General features: G+C 43.1%; 1 protein-coding gene across 2 annotated transcripts in view; it reads right to left on the bottom strand.

The window, feature by feature from the left end:
• The window catches only part of GRTP1 (growth hormone regulated TBC protein 1), a 53,585-nt gene that overhangs the window by 17,417 nt on the left and 17,990 nt on the right, over window positions 1-18,178 (bottom strand). For both annotated transcript variants that reach the window (XM_075918544.1, XM_075918546.1), the window contains 2 exons: window positions 16,794-16,918; window positions 11,874-11,970 (listed from right to left, as the gene is read on the bottom strand). In XM_075918544.1, the coding sequence (XP_075774659.1) occupies window positions 11,874-11,970; window positions 16,794-16,918 (222 nt within the window). The remainder of the gene's footprint in view (window positions 1-11,873; window positions 11,971-16,793; window positions 16,919-18,178) is intronic.

The raw sequence follows: 18,178 nt of genomic DNA, 5'->3' as shown, positions 1-18,178 counted from the left end.
GTTTGTTTTTAAGTTTTGTCCAGTTACAGACTAACTCAACTACTCCTCTGAATCTTCCAATTCTGCAGTTATATTTCTTTAATTAAAAAGTGGGTTGTGAGGCACCTCCCCCCTCCCCATCTGCCCTTAGTGTAAGGAAGTCTTACCAGTGCCTGCTGTAGATCAGCTCCCTGACTACCAACCAAAGGCAACACAAGCACTACTATTCAGGCCTCTGCAAGCCCCATACTCTCTGTACAGGCTTGCAACAGGTACACAATAATTCCGGAGTTCTCCAAGAGTCCCTCTGGAGTGCTCAGCCTTTATCACTGAGCATTCAAGGAATTCTTAGAGCCACTATTCCCACACAAACAGTACATACCAAATTCAACTCAGGATCACCACTTTATATGTATATACACACACACACGTCAATGTGTACATATGAGAACAAAGAATGTAGGCTATATTTCAGATTCCAGGATGCACAAGCAACAGAATCTTTAGCAGAAAGGTTTTTAACTTCTATATTTAGCAATGTTGTAACAATGCTGACATACTGTGCCAAGTTCTGGTGTCTACAATTCAAGAAGGAAGCTGACAAACCGGAGACAGCTCAGAGAAGAGCCAGGAGAATGATTAAAGAACTTGATTTTGAAAGTTTGTCTCCCTGACCAGCACAAGTTGGTACAATAAAAGATATGTCACCAATCTTGTTTCCCTAAAGGGTTAGGAAACATGCCCTATAGTGAGACTCAAAGAGCTCAACATATTTAGCTTGAGAGAATTAAGAGATGACTTCATTACAATTTATAAGTAGCTACATGGAGAGCCAATATTTACTAATGGTCTCTTTAATCTGGCAGAGGAAATTATAACATGACCCACTAGCTGGAAGTTAAAGTTAGACAAATTCAAACTGGAATTAAGATATGAGTGATTAATCACTGGAATAAATTTATCAAGAGTCATGGTGGATTCTTCATCTCAATGATAATTTTTAAAATCAATATTGGAAAGGTCTGCTCTAGGAATTGTCTTTGGGGACATTCCCCCGCTAGAGAAAGTCAGACTAGATAATCAGAATGCTCTGAAATCTATGAATCTATAAATGATATTAATACAAACCCTCAACAAGGAGACAGGTGTGACAAGCCATTAGGGAGGGAATAAGCCATTTAGATTTTGCCTGCAGTATAAACACAACCCTTCCAAGGAATCTGACTCAACACAGCAGTACTCAAGTTACTAACATGATTCCAGTTTGTAGTGTGAACAAAGGATGTTAAGTAACAGTTAATTTACTAGTTGAGTAGCCGATGGAATTTCCCAGTGGGGTTTTTGTACATTTCAAAGGAGGAATGAAGAACTCTGCATGCAGCCCGCGGTCAGCTGGAAGTCCCACTGACTCCAGGCTGCACACAGCATGCCAGGTTTGAAATGTACAAGAGTCCCCAGTGGGGGCTCTTGTGCATTTCAAAGTGGCAGCGTTGCATGGAGCCTGGGGTCAGTAGAGGACTCAGAGTCCCCCGCTGATCCTGGGCTCCATGCTGCGCTGCCGCTTTGAAATGCCATGCAGAGTTGGGGTAAGCTAGGGGCTCCCCAGCTGATCCCGGGCTCCATGCTGCATTTCAGCGGAACCAGGGATCAACTGGGGATTCCCCAGCTGACCATGGGTTCCACAGAAATGCTGTGTGGAGCCCGGAATCAGCTGGGGAGTCCCCAGCTGACCCCAGGCTCCATGCACGGCAGCACCACACAGCTGATCCCGGGCTCAGCTATGTGGCGCTGTCACTTTGAAACGCCGAGGTGGTGTTTTAAAGGGACAGCACCGCACAGCTGAACCAGGGATCAGCTGTGCAGCGCCGCCCCTTTGAAGTATCCCCTTTTCCCCCCCTTTGCTGCCTCAATCGGATAGAGGCTAGTTGCTTACCCCCCTTGCTGCCTCTATTAGATAGAGGCAGCAAGGGGGGCAGAGGGAGAGGGGAGTACTTCTAAGCGGCAGCACCGCACGAAGCCCAGGGTCAGCTGCTCCATGCAGCGCTGTCACATTGAAATGCCGCTGCAGCCTTTAAAATGGACAGTGCCGCCCTATCGACTAATCAAATAGTCGATGCAAAATTGCACCGACTATTCAATTAGTCAATTACACCATACTTAACAACCTTAACGTGGACTAGATCTTAATTATATTCCACAACCAGGCTTAAAAAAAAAAAAAAAAAAAAAAAAAAAATCAAGAATTTTTTCATTCTAGACTCCTCAGGTCCATAGGAAACTGTTTTAGGCACAAGAACAGCCGTACTGAGTCACAACAATGGCCTATCTAGCCCAGAATTCTGATAGTGGCCAATGTCAGGCACTCTGAGGGAATAAAACTAACAGGTAATCATCAAGTGAGCCATCCCGTCACCCATTCCCAGCTTCTGGCAAACAGAGACTAGGAAAGCTTTAGAGCATGGTTTTTGCATTCCTGTTGAGAATTATATTTCCCTGTGCTGAGTACTGGACATATGGTAAAATTATTCATATTTAAGCAAGTTCAATGGCAGTCAATCATACAAACATTCAAATTAACATCAAGTTGACTGAGCAGCTTAAAAGGAATACAGCATATTTGACTCTATCTTATGTTTAAGGCTTTTGACTGCATACAGGGAAGGCGACACAAATATTCTTAGCCCACCCATACACACAGAAAGGGGAAAACACACACACACACACACACACACACACACACACACACACACACACACACACACACACACACACACACACACCTACCTCTCACATGAGGAAGAGGAGAGAGGGTGATCAACTGAGCTAACTGTCACTGCCTGGCACTCTCCGCTCTGCATGCCTGGCTTAGAGATGTCAACATGTAGTCAACTACTGTACTCGATTAACTAATAAGTCTACACTTCATGGTTAATCCTATCGACTACACAAGCTCCCTCCCCACTTGCTGCCTCTGTATCAGAAGCAGCAAGTGCAGGGGAGGGGGAGCGGAAGCCAGTGCCCATGAGGTGAAGGCTTTAAGCAGGCTCCCCACGAGCATCTGATCCACCTTGTTTCCATTTCATTTGCTAAAGACTACTAGTCAAATAAGTATGGCACCTTGCAAGTCCAGATAATCTGTTCTATAAACCACGTATGCCTGTCTCCTTGTTATGGGCATTAAGTTGTTTCACAGACAGCCACATATGGTGAGTGTCTCACTACTGATGAAACAGCCACTCTCGAAAGAGAAAAATGAAGCAACTTTGCCAGAAGACAATCTTGTAGCTGACTGCAGCTGACCCAGCAGGTTCAACCAGCAGCACAGAATAAATCAAGATATGCAGATTCTCTGTTTTGTGGGGATATAGCCACAAAGTAAAAGCTTTTGATGTTTGCCTTCTTTTCCAGGTCGTTCTACCAGAGGTGGATAGCCTGCTTGACATTAATTGATTTTTGTAAACCTAGCATCATAGCCTCACAAAGATCTTCCTGTATCACAAACTCCATTTCTGGTTCTGAAACCTTGTCTTAGTATGACCACATTCCTTCAACACACTATACTTTCCTGCATGCCACCCAGCTGCTTGTGAATTCTGTCTAGAACTTTTGTTATTTAAGGTTTTTTCCTACCCTGCTGAATGAAATGTTCCATGTCACTGAATATTCTACTTCTCCTTTGGGAAAGATATTTTAAACGCACAACTGCTTACTCAATTAGCTCTGTGTTTAAGGATTTCACAGGGCTCTGTCCAAATTTGCTAAAAGAAAGAAATGTGTAACTGATTTTAGTTCAATAAGGCACTGAATAAACATTGGGGATATTATTTTATACCACCTGAAGCACTTAGCATTCTTGTAGAAGTGACCTTGCTCCGAATTATTCATAACTATGATGATGGACTTGAGAAGTGAGGATGTTATGACACTTGGAAGGCAAGAGGTAAGGAAGTTGCAGGATATAAACATGCAATTATGCAGTTACTCAGTTTAGTGTTTAATATATCAATAAGAAAACAGAGTAACTGCATAATTGCACACTTCCAATCGGAAATTTCCTTGCCTCTGGCCTTCCTAGTGTCATAACATAGTATCCATCACTTCCGCTGTAGATACGTTCAGCAGAAACAGATAATAAAAAATAGAAAGACTGCTTCTTTACGAGAAAAAACCCCACATTAGCTATTTTGATATTTCAGATACTTGCCTTTACTCAACAGACCTTCCTCTCACTCTAAATTGTCTCATGCCACATTATCTGCCGCAGCAGATAACACAGGCTAACCTCACACCTCTCATCTACCAACTGTGTGATCATTCCATAGTTTGAAACATCTGTTCACAGGGCATAGTAGATCTTCAAGTCTCTCTAAATATTTTTTTCCTCAATGCATGAGCACAGAAAAAGAAAACCAGCCAAATGATACACATCACTTTGTATTTAACATCAACTACTAAGGTTAGCAAACTTAACAACTATCTGATGGTTTCTAAAAGTGAAGACTCCAATGTTTCTCAACAGCAAGAGTAGGCATAAAAGGATATGCAAAATACTAAATTCAAACTGTGAGGTACATATGTTTGTCAACCAGCAGTCATTCCTTGAAGCATTTAGTCCACTTTCGCTCATCAACTGCTCTAGGTATATGCTTGCATACAAATATTGGAGAGTGAATTTTCTGATAAAGAATTGTCCTGGCCACACAATACTTCAGGCTGCAGGAAACAATTCTGGTGCCCCTCTCTCACTGCTTTTAAGGAGTTTTATTCCTAGCCTCTGAACTTTTAGAATTTACTTAACTGTTCTACAAGACTGTGGCCTTGTCTTCAGTAGAAGCTTTAATTATTTATGCTTCATTTGATAGTATTGAACAATATTGTATTCATTTGTGTGAATAAACCATGCACAAGTCAATGCATTCAAAACAGCAACCACAGACAAGATTTCTCCTGTCTCTTCACTGAGGGCACCCTAAATCAATTCAAGTGTGATGTGCTGTTATTTTTCACATTTGTCTCAGCCCACAAAACTTCATAGAATCATAGGACTGGAAGGGACCTCGAGAGGTCATCGAGTCCAGCCCCCCGCCCTCAAGGCAGGACCAAGCTCCATCTACACCAGGCATGTCCAAAGTCCGGCCCGCGGGCCAATTGCAGTCCGTGTTCCAGTTTAATTACCCACAGGTAATTTGGCAATATCTATCTTTTATGGCCCCCAACGAATCCATATGTATTGAGATGAATACATTGTAAAATCTCAGTTAATGTCAGTTGGTCTAAATCAGTTATAAATATATTTGGACACAACATGTATACTTGGTGTCATGTTCCTGTTCATATTTTTTTAACTTAAAAGTTGACAGACAACCTTTATTACCAATAATATGTAACGTACTTTACAATTTTCCTGACATATATTTCAGCTTCCTGGATTTTTTTCATCTGGCCTTCAGATATGAAAGGCAGAGTGATTAAACACCTGTTTAGATTTGTCATCCATGTGACGAAATGAAAAGTATGCCATTTGCAATAAACTTTGCATAAAATAGTTAATTTGCATTTAATTTTAATGGTTCAAAGAATGTCAGGCAAAATGGTCGGCCCTCACGCATGTTCACTTCATCAAATCTGGCCCTCTTTGAAAAAAGTTTGGACACCCCTGATCTACACCATACCTGGCAGATGTCTATCTAACCTGTTCTTAAATATCTCCAGAGAGGGAGATTCCACCACCTCCCTTGGCAATTTATTCCAAGATTTGACCACCCTGACAGTTAGGAATTTTTTCCTAATGTCTAATCTAAACCTCCCTTGCTGCACTTTAAGCCCATTACTCCTTGTCCTGTCCTCAGAAATCAAGAGGAACAAATTTTCTCCTTCCTCCTTGTGACACCCTTTTAGATATTTGAAAACCGCTATCATGTCCCCCCTTAATCTTCTTTTTTCCAAACTAAACAAGCCCAGTTCTTGAAGCCTGGCTTCATAGGTCATGTTCTCTAGACCTTAAATCATTCTTGTCGCTCTTCTCTGTACCCTTTCCAATTTCTCCACATCTTTCTTGAAACGTGGCGCCCAGAACTGGACACAGTACTCCAGCTGAGGCCTAACTAGTGCAGAGTAGAGCGGCAGAATGACTTCACGAGTTTTGCTTACAACACACCTGTTGATACAACCTAGAATCATATTTGCTTTTTTTGCAACAGCGTCACACTGTTGACTCATATTCAGCTTGTGGTCCACTATGACCCCTAGATCCCTTTCCGCCATGCTCCTTCCTAGACAGTCGCTTCCCATCTTGTATGTATGGAACTGATTGTTCCTTCCTAAGTGGAGCACTTTGCATTTCTCTTTATTAAACTTCATCCTGTTTACCTCTGACCATTTCTCTAACTTGCTAAGGTCATTTTGAATTATGTCCCTATCCTCCAAAGAAGTTGCAACCCCACCCAGTTTGGTATCATCTGCAAACTTAATAAGCCTACTCTCTATCCCAATATCTACATCATTGATGAAGATATTGAACAGTACGGGTCCCAAAACAGACCCTTGCGGAACTCCACTTGTTATCCCTTTCCAGCAAGATTTAGCACCGTTAATATAACAACTCTCTGACTACAGTTATCCAGCCAATTATGCACCCACCTTCTCGTGGCCCTATCTAAGTTATATTTGCCTCGTTTATCAATAAGAATATCATGCTAGACCGTATCAAATGCCTTACTAAAGTCTAGGTATATGACATTCACCGCTTCTCCCTTATCCACAAGACTCATTATCCTATCAAAGAAAGCTATCAGATTAGTTTGGCATGACTTGTGCTTCACAAACCCATGCTGGCTATTCCCTATCACTTTATTACCTTCCAAGTGTTTGCAAATTATTTCCTTAATTACCTGCTCCATTATCTTCCCTGGGACAGACGTTAAACTGACCGGTCTGTAGTTTCCTTGGTTGTTCTTATTCCCCTTTTTATAGATGGGCACAATATTTGCCCTTTTCCAGTCTCCTGGTATCTCTCCTGTCTTCCATGATTTTTCAAAGATCATAGCTAAAGGCTCAGATACCTCCTCTATCAGCTCCTTGAGTATCCTGGGATGCATTTCATCAGGACCTGGTGACTTGCTGACATCTAACTTTCCTAAGTGATTTTTAACTTGTTCTTTGTGTATCCTATCTTCTAAACTTACCCTCTCTCTGCTTGTATTCACTACGTTAGGCACACCTCCAGACTTCTCAGTGAAGACCGAAACAAAGAAGTCTTTGAGCATCTCCGCCATTTCCAAGTTTCCTGTTACTGATTCTCCCTCCTCACTGAGCAGTGGGCCTACCCTGTCCCTGGTCTTCCTCTTGCTTTTAATGTATTTATAAAAGGTCTTCTTGTTTCCCTTTATGCCTGTAGCTAGTTTGATCTCATTTTCTGCCTTTGCCTTTTTAATCTTGCCCCTGCATTCCTGTGTTGCTTGCCTATATTCATCCTTTGTTATTTGTCCTAGTTTCCATTTTTTATAGGACTCCTTTTTTATTTTGAGATCATGCAAGATCTCCTTGTTAAGCCAAGCTGGTCTTTTGCCATATTTTCTATCTTTCCTACACAGCTAATTGTTTGCTTTTGGGCCCTTAACAACGTCTCTTTGAAATACTTCCAACTCTCCTCAGTTGTTTTTCCCTTCAGTCTTGCTTCCCATGGGACCTTACCTACAACTTCTCTGAGCTTATCAAAATCTGCCTTCCTGAAATCCATTACCTCAATTGTGCTTCATTTCCCCCACCACACCACACGCCCAGTGTCCTTTTGTTCCCTCTGCCATGCACCCTCCAACCGAGCAGATTTAACAAAGTAGCAGCGGAACACAGAAACGCAACTGGAAAGAGGTGTGTGAAGCCATCTGCCAGCCAAATCAACCACAGATCAAGACCTACAAATTTCACCCAGTGATCGTCAAAACAGTACTCATGACCAGCAATTCACAGTTGGGTCAACTGCTTATGACAGTCAGAGCCAGAGCTGGGAGCATTAGTCAGGTGAAGGAGGACATTCAGGGAGTTTTTGCAAATGGCAGAACAGGAATTTTTCCTTATGATTAAGGTGAAGATTTTGTCATGGTTATTTTTAGTATCACGCACAGACAGGTTATGGGCAATAAAAAAAAACTTCATAGGAGCCTGTGATCTGTCTCCAAATTTACTAAAAATAACAGGGGCGGGGGGACTGGATAGGGCGGAATGGAGTTCCATAGTGGAAAGGATTGACAGTCTGAGCCCCCACCATGGTAGGGATTACAGACTTGATTCCAATGGCCAGAGCTCAGGGTGCAGTGACACAGAGTGTAAAGCCCCAACTCCAGAGCTGGGGGGGAGAGGGAGGGAAGAGCACACAGCCCTGGGAAGCTGCGAGGGGGTACACAGCTCTGGATGCAGCCCCTGACAGATCCCGCAGGGTAGGGGCAGCATGGTCCTGGTTCTAGCCCCAGTTGCAGGGCAGAGGTGCACAGCTCTGCCTTCAGCCCCTGCCAATTGAAGCTGAAGAAGTCACAGAGGTCAAGTAAAGTCATGGACTCCGTGACCTCTGAGACTAAATAGTTGGCTTACTTATTTATCCACAGTTAACTCAACTGCTTAGGATATCGGGGGATGCTAGTAGAAGGACTGCAGGGGAGGGCACAATCTGGAAGCATTTCTAGTGTGATGCAGGGGGGGAACACAGGTAGATTATATGGCATGGAGGTGGTACAGCAGAGGGAAGAACAAAGAGTGAATTCTTAGCTAAAAATCTAAAGGAGATTTGCCAGATGTTACAGCTGTCAGAATTAACAGCCCATCATCTGTGTCAGTAAGATGCATCCACACTGGTACTCAATCAATTTGATCTGTACAGTTAGTGTGAAACAGTTATTGCATACCCCTACTAAGTTCTGCAGTAAATGCCATGGTATTTGTTTACCTCACAGTCAGCTGAAGCACTTTTGCTTGACATATGCATTGCTTTAAACACCCAATTGAGGCAGAGCAATCACTTATGAAGGTAAATTTCTCCAGCATGTACAAGACCTAAAACACTCATTACATTTCTGTGCAATTACTCCAATTATTTAACCTTTTATGCTCTGAGCTTCAGAAACAGAGCAATTCAACTTCTGGTAAATGCTCCCTCCCCCCATATGGGACCGCCACCAGTGGTAATATCAAAGAACTGTCTTGGAAATATGCAACAAAGCTGTTAATCACTGACAAAAAAATTTAAGAAAGTTTTGCATTACCCAATAAATGATATTTTTAAAAGGTAAAGTCTGTAGCTAGTCCCCAGACACAGTATTTAAACAGAGCATAAATGTGTCTTTTTTAATGTGTCCTGTCCCATTGCCACTCTCCCTATGAGTCTGTACTAATCAATACCACTACAACAATAGGGGAAAGGCCAGAAAAACAAATAGGAAAATGAAACAAGAGTGCCTTTTCTCATTAATGTATTTGTCAAGTTTAGGAGCAAGGTGTTGAAAAGCTTCAGGCTTCACGGTGTCCTATCAAAACAAATTCTCTAAAAGGGCTGATGAATAGAGTCCTGAATCTCAGAGACCTATGAATCCACTTCTTTATCCCAGACAAAAATAAATGAAATGGCAAATGATTAAAAATAAAATCATGGAAGCACTAAACTTCACAATACAATCACACTGCCTTTCGTTAAGTGCCAGATCCAATGTCTACTGAGATCAGTGAAAAGACTCGCAATGGATCAGATCCTATATAATAACTTCAATCTTCTACATATTCCAAGAGTGGGCTTGCTATATTCAGTATAAACTATAATAAAATAACAGTCAATTTCACTGTACTCTAGTAACTGTTCTATAATTACAAAAAAAGGTAACAAACCTAATAATTATTTTAGTCTCAGATTTCTTAAGTTGATTTGGCCTGGCTTCTACGTTTTCCACCTTTGTTTCAGAAGAAGTTTATATCTGCAGTGTCTTAAAATAGGCATTTTATGGACTGAACAATTCTGATGACTACATGCAAGTAAAAATTGGTTTAGTATGTTACATGACTTAGCTTAGAGCAGTGGTCCCCAACGTGGTGCCCGCTGGTTCCATGGCGCCCACCGGGCCATTTATGTGCGCCCGCGGAGCAATCTGGGCTGGCCCCGCTCCTGGGCGCACATGCTGGTGCCGGCCCCGGGCGCACAGCGCCTGGGCAGCCCCTGCCCGGGATCGCAGCACATGCCGGTGCTGGCCCCGGGCACACGGCACCTGGGTGGCCCCTGGCCGGTGCCGTCCCCAGGCACGCAGCACATGCTTGGCCCCGCCCCCGGGCCCGTGAGCAGTCCCACCCCTGGACGCGCAGCGCGTGAGCGGCCCCGCCCCCAGGCGCCCGGCAGCCCCAAAACGTTGGGGACCACTGGCTTAGAGCATTATTTTTTGCTGTTACTCGATGCCATCAAACAGTTACACCAGTTCCTCTTTCTTTCCTTCTCAAAAAAAATTTTCCCTTTAGAGCAAAGATAATAATTTTATTTCTTAACAAATTAAATAAGACTATCTCTAGAAATCCAATGCTCTGGCGAAAACTCAAGGACAGTCCTGTATGTTACTGCCAGGGAACAATTTGAGATTTTAATAAGTAGTTCAGCCTTTGGCCTTTCAGGATAGCAGCTCACAAAAGCTCTTCAGCAGCAAAAATAGGCCAGATAAGGGAATGTCATAACTTACCATTGATAAACCACTGTACTAAGTTTTAGGCACAATGTACACCTGAATAAAAGTGTAGGACTCAAGTAGCACTGTGCTTATGAGGATTCATGGGGCAGCCATTCTTCTTTCGTAGGCTTTAGCGTTAAATCCTTAGCTTGAGTGCTCATGTAATCTACTAAAAATTTTTTGGGGGGAGGAATGTCCATTTTGTCATATCTGAATAATTTAAACTCATGGTTTCTAAACTGTGGGGTCATTACCTCTAGGAAGGTCACAGCCACCAGCCTTTTCTTTATAGCCTGATGGGTGAGGGATCCCAATTTTCTGTTGCTGCAATGTGGTCATGGTGTGAAAAAGCTTATAAACACTGACTTAACAGGTCCTAAACATTAAGCTGCCTCTTTTCAGCAGCATCATAAACTGCTACTCTAGGTAAGTGTTTCTCACCCTTTCTTTTATAAAGTACTCCTTTAAAAAAAATGTATAAGTACCCCCAGTACCTACAGTTTTCAGACACACACAAAAAATTTTCTACCATTGCGACATATTTGTTTAAACAACTTAATCGTAGTCGGGCGGGCGATGTACTTTTTACACCCAAAAATTTCAAAAATAATAAAGCGCAGTAACAAAAATTCAGTTTTCTCCAAATTTCAGTTGCATTGACGTATCCCCCAAACTTCTCTCAAGTACACCTGAGGGGACTCATATCACTGGCTGAGAAACACTGCTCTAGGTAAATGACCATCACAAGATATTTGTACTACGAGACCCATACTCTACCTTTAGTTGAGACTAATTGCTTCATCTTTCAATCATATTTTTCCCACAGGCCAAAGAAAATTACTAAAGTCCCAGGCATGCTCATAAGCCCTGTCCTTTTGCCTAGCATTGAGTCACTGGAACTACAAGCCATATTAATGGTGGTGGTGGGTGAAAAGCAAGATATGAGTTACAAATTAAAAGAATTCTACACTAGCAGATCAGTTTTAAGTTTCTTACTGCTTTGTTGTCTAAAGACCAGCGTTTTAGTTTCAAACTGTCTCAATTTATCATCCTGTAACCCTCTATTGAAATCAAGGCAGAATTAGACTCCTGCAAACTAAGCAGACCATTGAAGTTAAACAGTAAGGCTGATATTGCCACAGAGGACTTCTATAAATAAAATTCAAGCTCTAATGTACAAAAAAATAAGAACTACTAGCGTACCAGGCAATATTCGTCCAATCAGAGCATCTAATAACCAAAATGATTCCTCTTCATTCTTTGTAATAAGAATCAGGTATCCAGCTAGGAAATTCATGCCCTGAAATAAAAATAAAGTTTTTTTATAATGTCTCTGCTTACTTCAAAAGTTTAACTTCACAATACCAAACATGAACTTCAAAGTACTGATTAACTGAAATAAAAGGGAAAACATTGTACCTGCATGTTCCTAGAAAGATACAAGAAATAGAATAATTCACAAAATGGGCAGGATACAGGAAATTTACTAACAAAGTCTACCAACTAATTAAGCTCCTATACCTGGCCAATAAAAGCTGAGGGAAACTGGGGAAGAAAAGAAAAAACAAAGCACTAAAAAATAATGTATGGACTACTTTTCTTTTTTTTTAAATCCCAAAGCCCTTCCCAAACAATGGAACAGGTGATACTTTGACCAACATTGAAATGTAGCTACCTCTGGAGTGGAGCTAACAGTGCTCAGTAATACTGCCTAGCAGTTCCAGGTGGAGTATGTCCTATCCCAGGGGTGGGCAAAAGCCTCTCAATGGGCCGGATCCGGCCCGCCTTGGGCTTTAATCCAGCCATTCCAGGCACCGCCCCCAGTGCAGGGGGTCAGCAACCTACGGCACGGCACGTGTGCCACCTATGGCATGCAAGCCGATTTTCAGCAGCACGCAGGAAGGAACTCATCCCTGCCCCTCCTGCCCCACACAGCCTCTTAAGAGTGCTCCCTCCTCCCTGCAGCAGGTTAGGCTCTGATGGCAGGAGGCAGTTCTGGGGCTGAGGCTCCTCAGCAGCGCCTTGGCCAGGAGCAGAGGCACCGCTGCCATGGCCACGCAGTCTGGGAGGTGCCACTGCCACTGCCACAGCCACAGCCAGGTGGTCCGTAGCTGTGGCCGCGGTGCCTCCGGCCTTCAGGGCCAGCCCCAGACCACATGGGCCACAGCCTCGAGGCCTCCAAGGCTAGCCCCAGACCACAGTGGCAGCAGGACCTCTGGGGTGGCCCCGGACTACGTCAATACAGGCAGTCCCCGACTTACGCGGATTCGACTTATGTCGGATCCGCACTTACAAATGGGGCTTTTCTTGCCCCGGAGCTCGTGGGCGGCGGGACCGCCCAGAGCGCAGCAGTCCCGCCACCGCGTCCTCCGGGGCGAGAAAAGCTGCTTCGGGTCTCCCTGGTGTGCTGGGGGACTCCCCCCCAGCACAGCAGGGAGACAGGAGCAAAGCCGCAGAGGCGGCGGGACCTCTGCGCCTCCGTGGCTTTGCTCGGGTCTCCCTGGTCTGCTGGGGGGAGGGGGGGGCGCAGCTAGTGCCCCCCCCCCCGCAGACCAGGTTTTTGTTGCTGGACGCCTGGAGTAGAGCAGCTGGGGTACTGCCGGGTTGGTCTTGTGGGGACCTACCCGGCGGTGCCCCAGCTGTTCTTCCCAGGAGTCCAGATTCAGCCGCTGTTGAAACTGATCAGCAGCTGATTCCAGGAGGCCGCGGGCAGAGCAACTCTGCCTAGGGCTTCCTGTAGTCAGCCACTGATCAGTTTCAGCAGCGGCTGAATCTGGAGTCAGTTCCGACTTACATACAAATTCAACTTAAGAACAAACCTATAGTCCCTATCTTGTACGTACCCGGGGACTGCCTGTAGTGGCAGCACGGCCTCCGGGGCCAGGCCCAAACCACATACGTTAAGTATTAATTGGTCCCTTCCTGATAGTGCAGTGTATTGAGCTTTTGATGATGGATTTCAGAGGAAGGACAATATATATATATACAGACCTTGGTTCAGGAATAGAATGTGTTTAAAATTAAGCATATGCTTAAGTAATTTCCTTAAAGACCATCTTTAAATAATCCATAATATTAGATCAATCACACAATTAATTTTAGCAACATTATTAGGAGGATTTACCTTATACATTTTATAAACTTTTGGCATTTAGACTGAGAGGTTTTTTTTAAAAGTGTCTTTCTTCTGATATAAGGAAGATAGCATCTAAAACTCTGCAGCACAAGAGCACATAAGAATAGCCTCTGGTGTTTAAATTCCTCAAAACATTTTTAAGAAGCCAATGTAAAATTGTCATTCAATATTTACAGGCTATGGAGGCTCATGTCAAATTTATACTTGTTTATTGTGAATCTTAGAAATCCTCTCAAATTTCATCCTTTTGTATTCTCCATGGCCTCCTTCCCCTTTAACTCTCCTCCACCAGTGTTGTCTATGGCGACAGGAGATAAAATTGTCTCACTGTACACAAACAAACAATGCCAGCTACAGCTCAAGAAAGAAGAGAGCAGAGCCAAAACTGAAACACTCAAAGGATTTTGGAAACCAAAAATTCTTGTCTGGACTGAAATCCAATTTCTTGAATTCAAATGGCTTTGCTCACTTGTCTTTTGATACACAATGCCAAAACAGCTCTGCAATTTGAATTTTAAAATATTCACTCTGTTCTCTAGACACTCATTTTCAATCTTGAAGCCTTAATATTAGTTGTTGAATTTTTACAAAATGCTGAAGTTGCCTGGGTATATGTTGCATCTGTGTTGCTTGGCCTTCTGCTTGGAAGACAGTTCCCAGGTTGACAGATAGTTTGATAACTACATTCATGGTGATAAGATACTTACTATTTGGCACTTAACATAGCAGACACAAAGCCTACTTTAAAAAATATATTCAAAAAGCAAAGAATTTCACTAGCTGTGCACACATTGATAAGAACTTCATAGGACTACAGCAGGGGTGGACAACCCATTACAGGCGAAGAGCCAAAATAGTGGTGGATGCAGCGCAAAGAGCTAAGGGAAAAAAGTTGTTACGGGGAAGGGAAAAAAAAAAAAAAAACCCGCAGCCGCCATTTGATTGAGCAAAAAAAAAAAAAAAAAAAGGGGGGGGGGGGGGGCCTTTGAGAGCATTTCTCTTTTAATGGCGGCCATTTTGACATCTGCACCAGTGTCCCATGCAAACAGAAACATGCTGCCCCTTTCTGAATTGCAGGTGCGGGTGCAGGAGCTGCAAATTTTTCTTCCAAGAGCAGGCTGGCCATCCATGGACTACAGTGCAGAATGGCAATTTGAAACTTAACTCCCTGGTTGGGCACTTCTCAGTGGTGACTGTAAACTACAGTAGCATTATCAAAACATTTTTCTGGAGGATCTATAGCTAATATAGGTTGGACCTCCCTGATCCAGCACCCTCAAGATCTGACTGATCCCATATGAGGGATTTCGTTTGAACAGGAAACACCATTTCTGCCTCGCCCTGCCACTGAGCTGCCTCACCACTAGCCTTCCATGTGGATTCTCTGGTTCGGCAACATCAGAGGTCCTGTTGGAGTTATGAGGCTGAATTTTACGCAGACAAATTTTCTTCTTATGTGTCTGTCAGGAGTTTGAGTTAAAGAGATGTTACAACCAAATCTACTAAAACTAGATTTAGACAATATGTCTAGAATAATGGTCACCAACCAGTAGATCAGGATTTACTGGAAGATCTTGGAGCCTCTGACAAGTGATCCTAACAGCTTCAGTGAGGAGGCTATCAAGTCCCAGCACTTCATCTGCCCCTTTCAGCACTGCCGTGCTGCTCCTGCCCTCTGCCTTGGAGGTGCCCCCCACTCACGGGAGTCTCCTGGTTGCTGTGCAGGGCACGGCAAGAAGAGATGGGAGGGGATGTGATGTCAGGGTGTCCCTCCTTCCACCCTGTACCCCATCACCACAGAGCAGAGGGGCAAGGATGGAGAGAGTTTTCTGGGTGCTTTTGGGAGTGGTGCAGGGCCAGGGTAGGGGTGAGCCTGCCTGAGCCCCCAGCATCACACCCAGAAGTCACCTGTGGTAAGCAGTGCCCAGTTGGAGCCTGTATTCCAAACCCTGGCCCCAATCCTGAGTCCCTGTGCACCCAAACTCCCTCTCAAAGCCTGCACTCTGAACCCCCTCTTGCACCTCAACTCCCTGCCCCTGGCTCAGCTCAGAACCCCTCCCATACTCCAAATCCTCTAGCCCAAGATCAGTGTCTGTATTCCTCTACCCCACCCCAACCCTCTGACCCCAGACTGATAAAAGTTGAGTGAGGATTGGGGAGGGAGGATGGAGTGAGCAGGGCAGGGCTTCGGGGAAGGGGCAGGTAGAATACAGGACAAGGGTGTTTGGGTTTGAGGTAAATCCTGGATTGCACTTAAATTCAGAAAGTGATTTCATGCTTATAAAAGTTGGAGACCATTGGTCAAGAATGTCATATGGCCACTAGTAATCCACTACTCAAAAAACTTCTCCAGAAAGATAATGGAAATCAAGACCTGATTTGTAAGAGCTCTTGTAAAGGGGCCATTTTTAATAAATAAGAAATTTTCCATGTCTCTCTAGTACACCAAGTAGCAAAACAAGTCAGGGGGCCACACACAAGTGAGAAGCAAAACAAAAAGGGGGCGGGAGGAGAGACTGAGACTCACCCACTCACCCTCAGTTTGGAGCACTGGAGAGCTGCTCGCATTACAGCCTGGTGGAGGGGTGCTGAAGTTCAAAGACATGCAGCCGGGCTGGAGTGCAAGTGCCAGCTCAGCCCACTGCTAGGGAACGGGGGGGGAGAGAAGACCCAAGCCTCACCACAGATCGGTTCCAAATAGGCCAGAGCTGGATCCAGTCCAAGAGCTGTAGGTTCCCTACCCGTTTTAGTTTATGTTCACTTGAAAAGGAAGGAAATTGGGTGAGCACACATTGCTAGTTGATCTTGCTTAAAATGATTAATTTAAAATGACTCAAGCGTGAGACTGGAAGGGTAGTAACAACAACTGTTTCTAGGATTATGTTTAGCCTTCCCCACAACCTTGCCCATCACCCAAAAATGTAGTTTCAAATTAGCAACAACAATATTGCAAATGTCTTTTTAAATATCTATCAAAAGTTACATACCTGGCAGTATCCCACTGTTTTATTATGGTGCCCATATGCTACTAATACATTGTAGAGTGTCTGCTGTAAACAGGGATCAGCAGTTTTGCGGAATTGTACATTATCTGGAAATGTTCTGTTCATGTCTAGAAAAAAATGAAAGGACCAAATTTAAGCCCTGTTGCCATGTTCCCCAATATTACCACTGTAAGATGTACAACTGAAATCTGACCATGGACTCATAGAAAAGGAGATGAAGTTAGTAAAGCACAACCTGAAACCTTTATATCAGCTCACTGACTTATAGTTAAGAGAGATCCATTCCTAGAAAGAGTTCTCTCTGCAGGCTTACAGTGGGTGGCTTACAGTCTCAAGCCGGACTCAAGGCAGAGACTGATCTACTGGCAAAACCAGGAAATGGTTATATTTAATCTCTTCAGCAATTTAAACTATGTACAAAAGTTATCTAGTGCAGTAGTAAGGTATTAGCTGAGGTGCTAGAAAGACATTCTAACAATAGATCAGTTTTGTTTTCAAATAATCAGAATTGTCTTTTGCTGCATTTATCTATCTGGATTAGCACTAAACAGTTCAGTTCCAAAAGATTCAGATCTCATAACTGATCATGTGTGTTTGATTCTAACCTAAAATAAAAAAAAATACACATTGTCACATCCTGGAAAAAAATCTGCTTCTTAACTCACGCAAGGTCATACAGGAGATGCCAACCACTGTACTTCAAGATTAGTTTTACCTAAGATATGTGATTAAACCATTTCAAAACTGTCATTCCTTAAAAGGGGACTGTCAGGTTAAATTTGGTCCAAAATTTAATTCTGTGAAAATATGCTCATACTGAAGGAAATAAAAATATTTCCATGCTTTTTAAAATTTTAATTCTAACAGAAAAACTTAACCTATCTGCTGCAGTGTTTGCGATACACATAAAATAGTGAAAGTGCCTAGAAGTGGGCTAGTTTAGAGAGAAAAGCAAGACCTTAACAAGCTACATGAATAGTGAAAAATAAATTTAACTTTTAAACTTTTCAGGGGTATTTAAACATCTAAGGAAAGTTATACAAATTAAATTAATATATAATTACACATGGGTGTATGTACACGTAATTGCACATATACACACACACACACACCTGTCATCAACTTGTTACATGACCTTTATTGCTCTCTGGAGCACAGAGCACACTCATACATACAAATTTTTACAGTAACATTGCCCCTTTAATCAATTTAATTAGCACCTACTCAGCTTTAAGGACCTCTAACGTACATTTGCAAAAAAGGCATAATATTTTCTGAAAAATCAGGGCACTTTAAGAGGTTTCAAGTTCACTCAAAAAAAGAGGCCACTATGCAATAATAGGTCAATATACTGGCAGTAGGCTTTA

Source organism: Pelodiscus sinensis, chromosome 1 (assembly GCF_049634645.1).
Source record: "Pelodiscus sinensis isolate JC-2024 chromosome 1, ASM4963464v1, whole genome shotgun sequence".
Classification (NCBI taxonomy): Eukaryota; Metazoa; Chordata; order Testudines; family Trionychidae; genus Pelodiscus; species Pelodiscus sinensis.
This window is presented reverse-complemented; position numbering and strand designations above follow the sequence as displayed.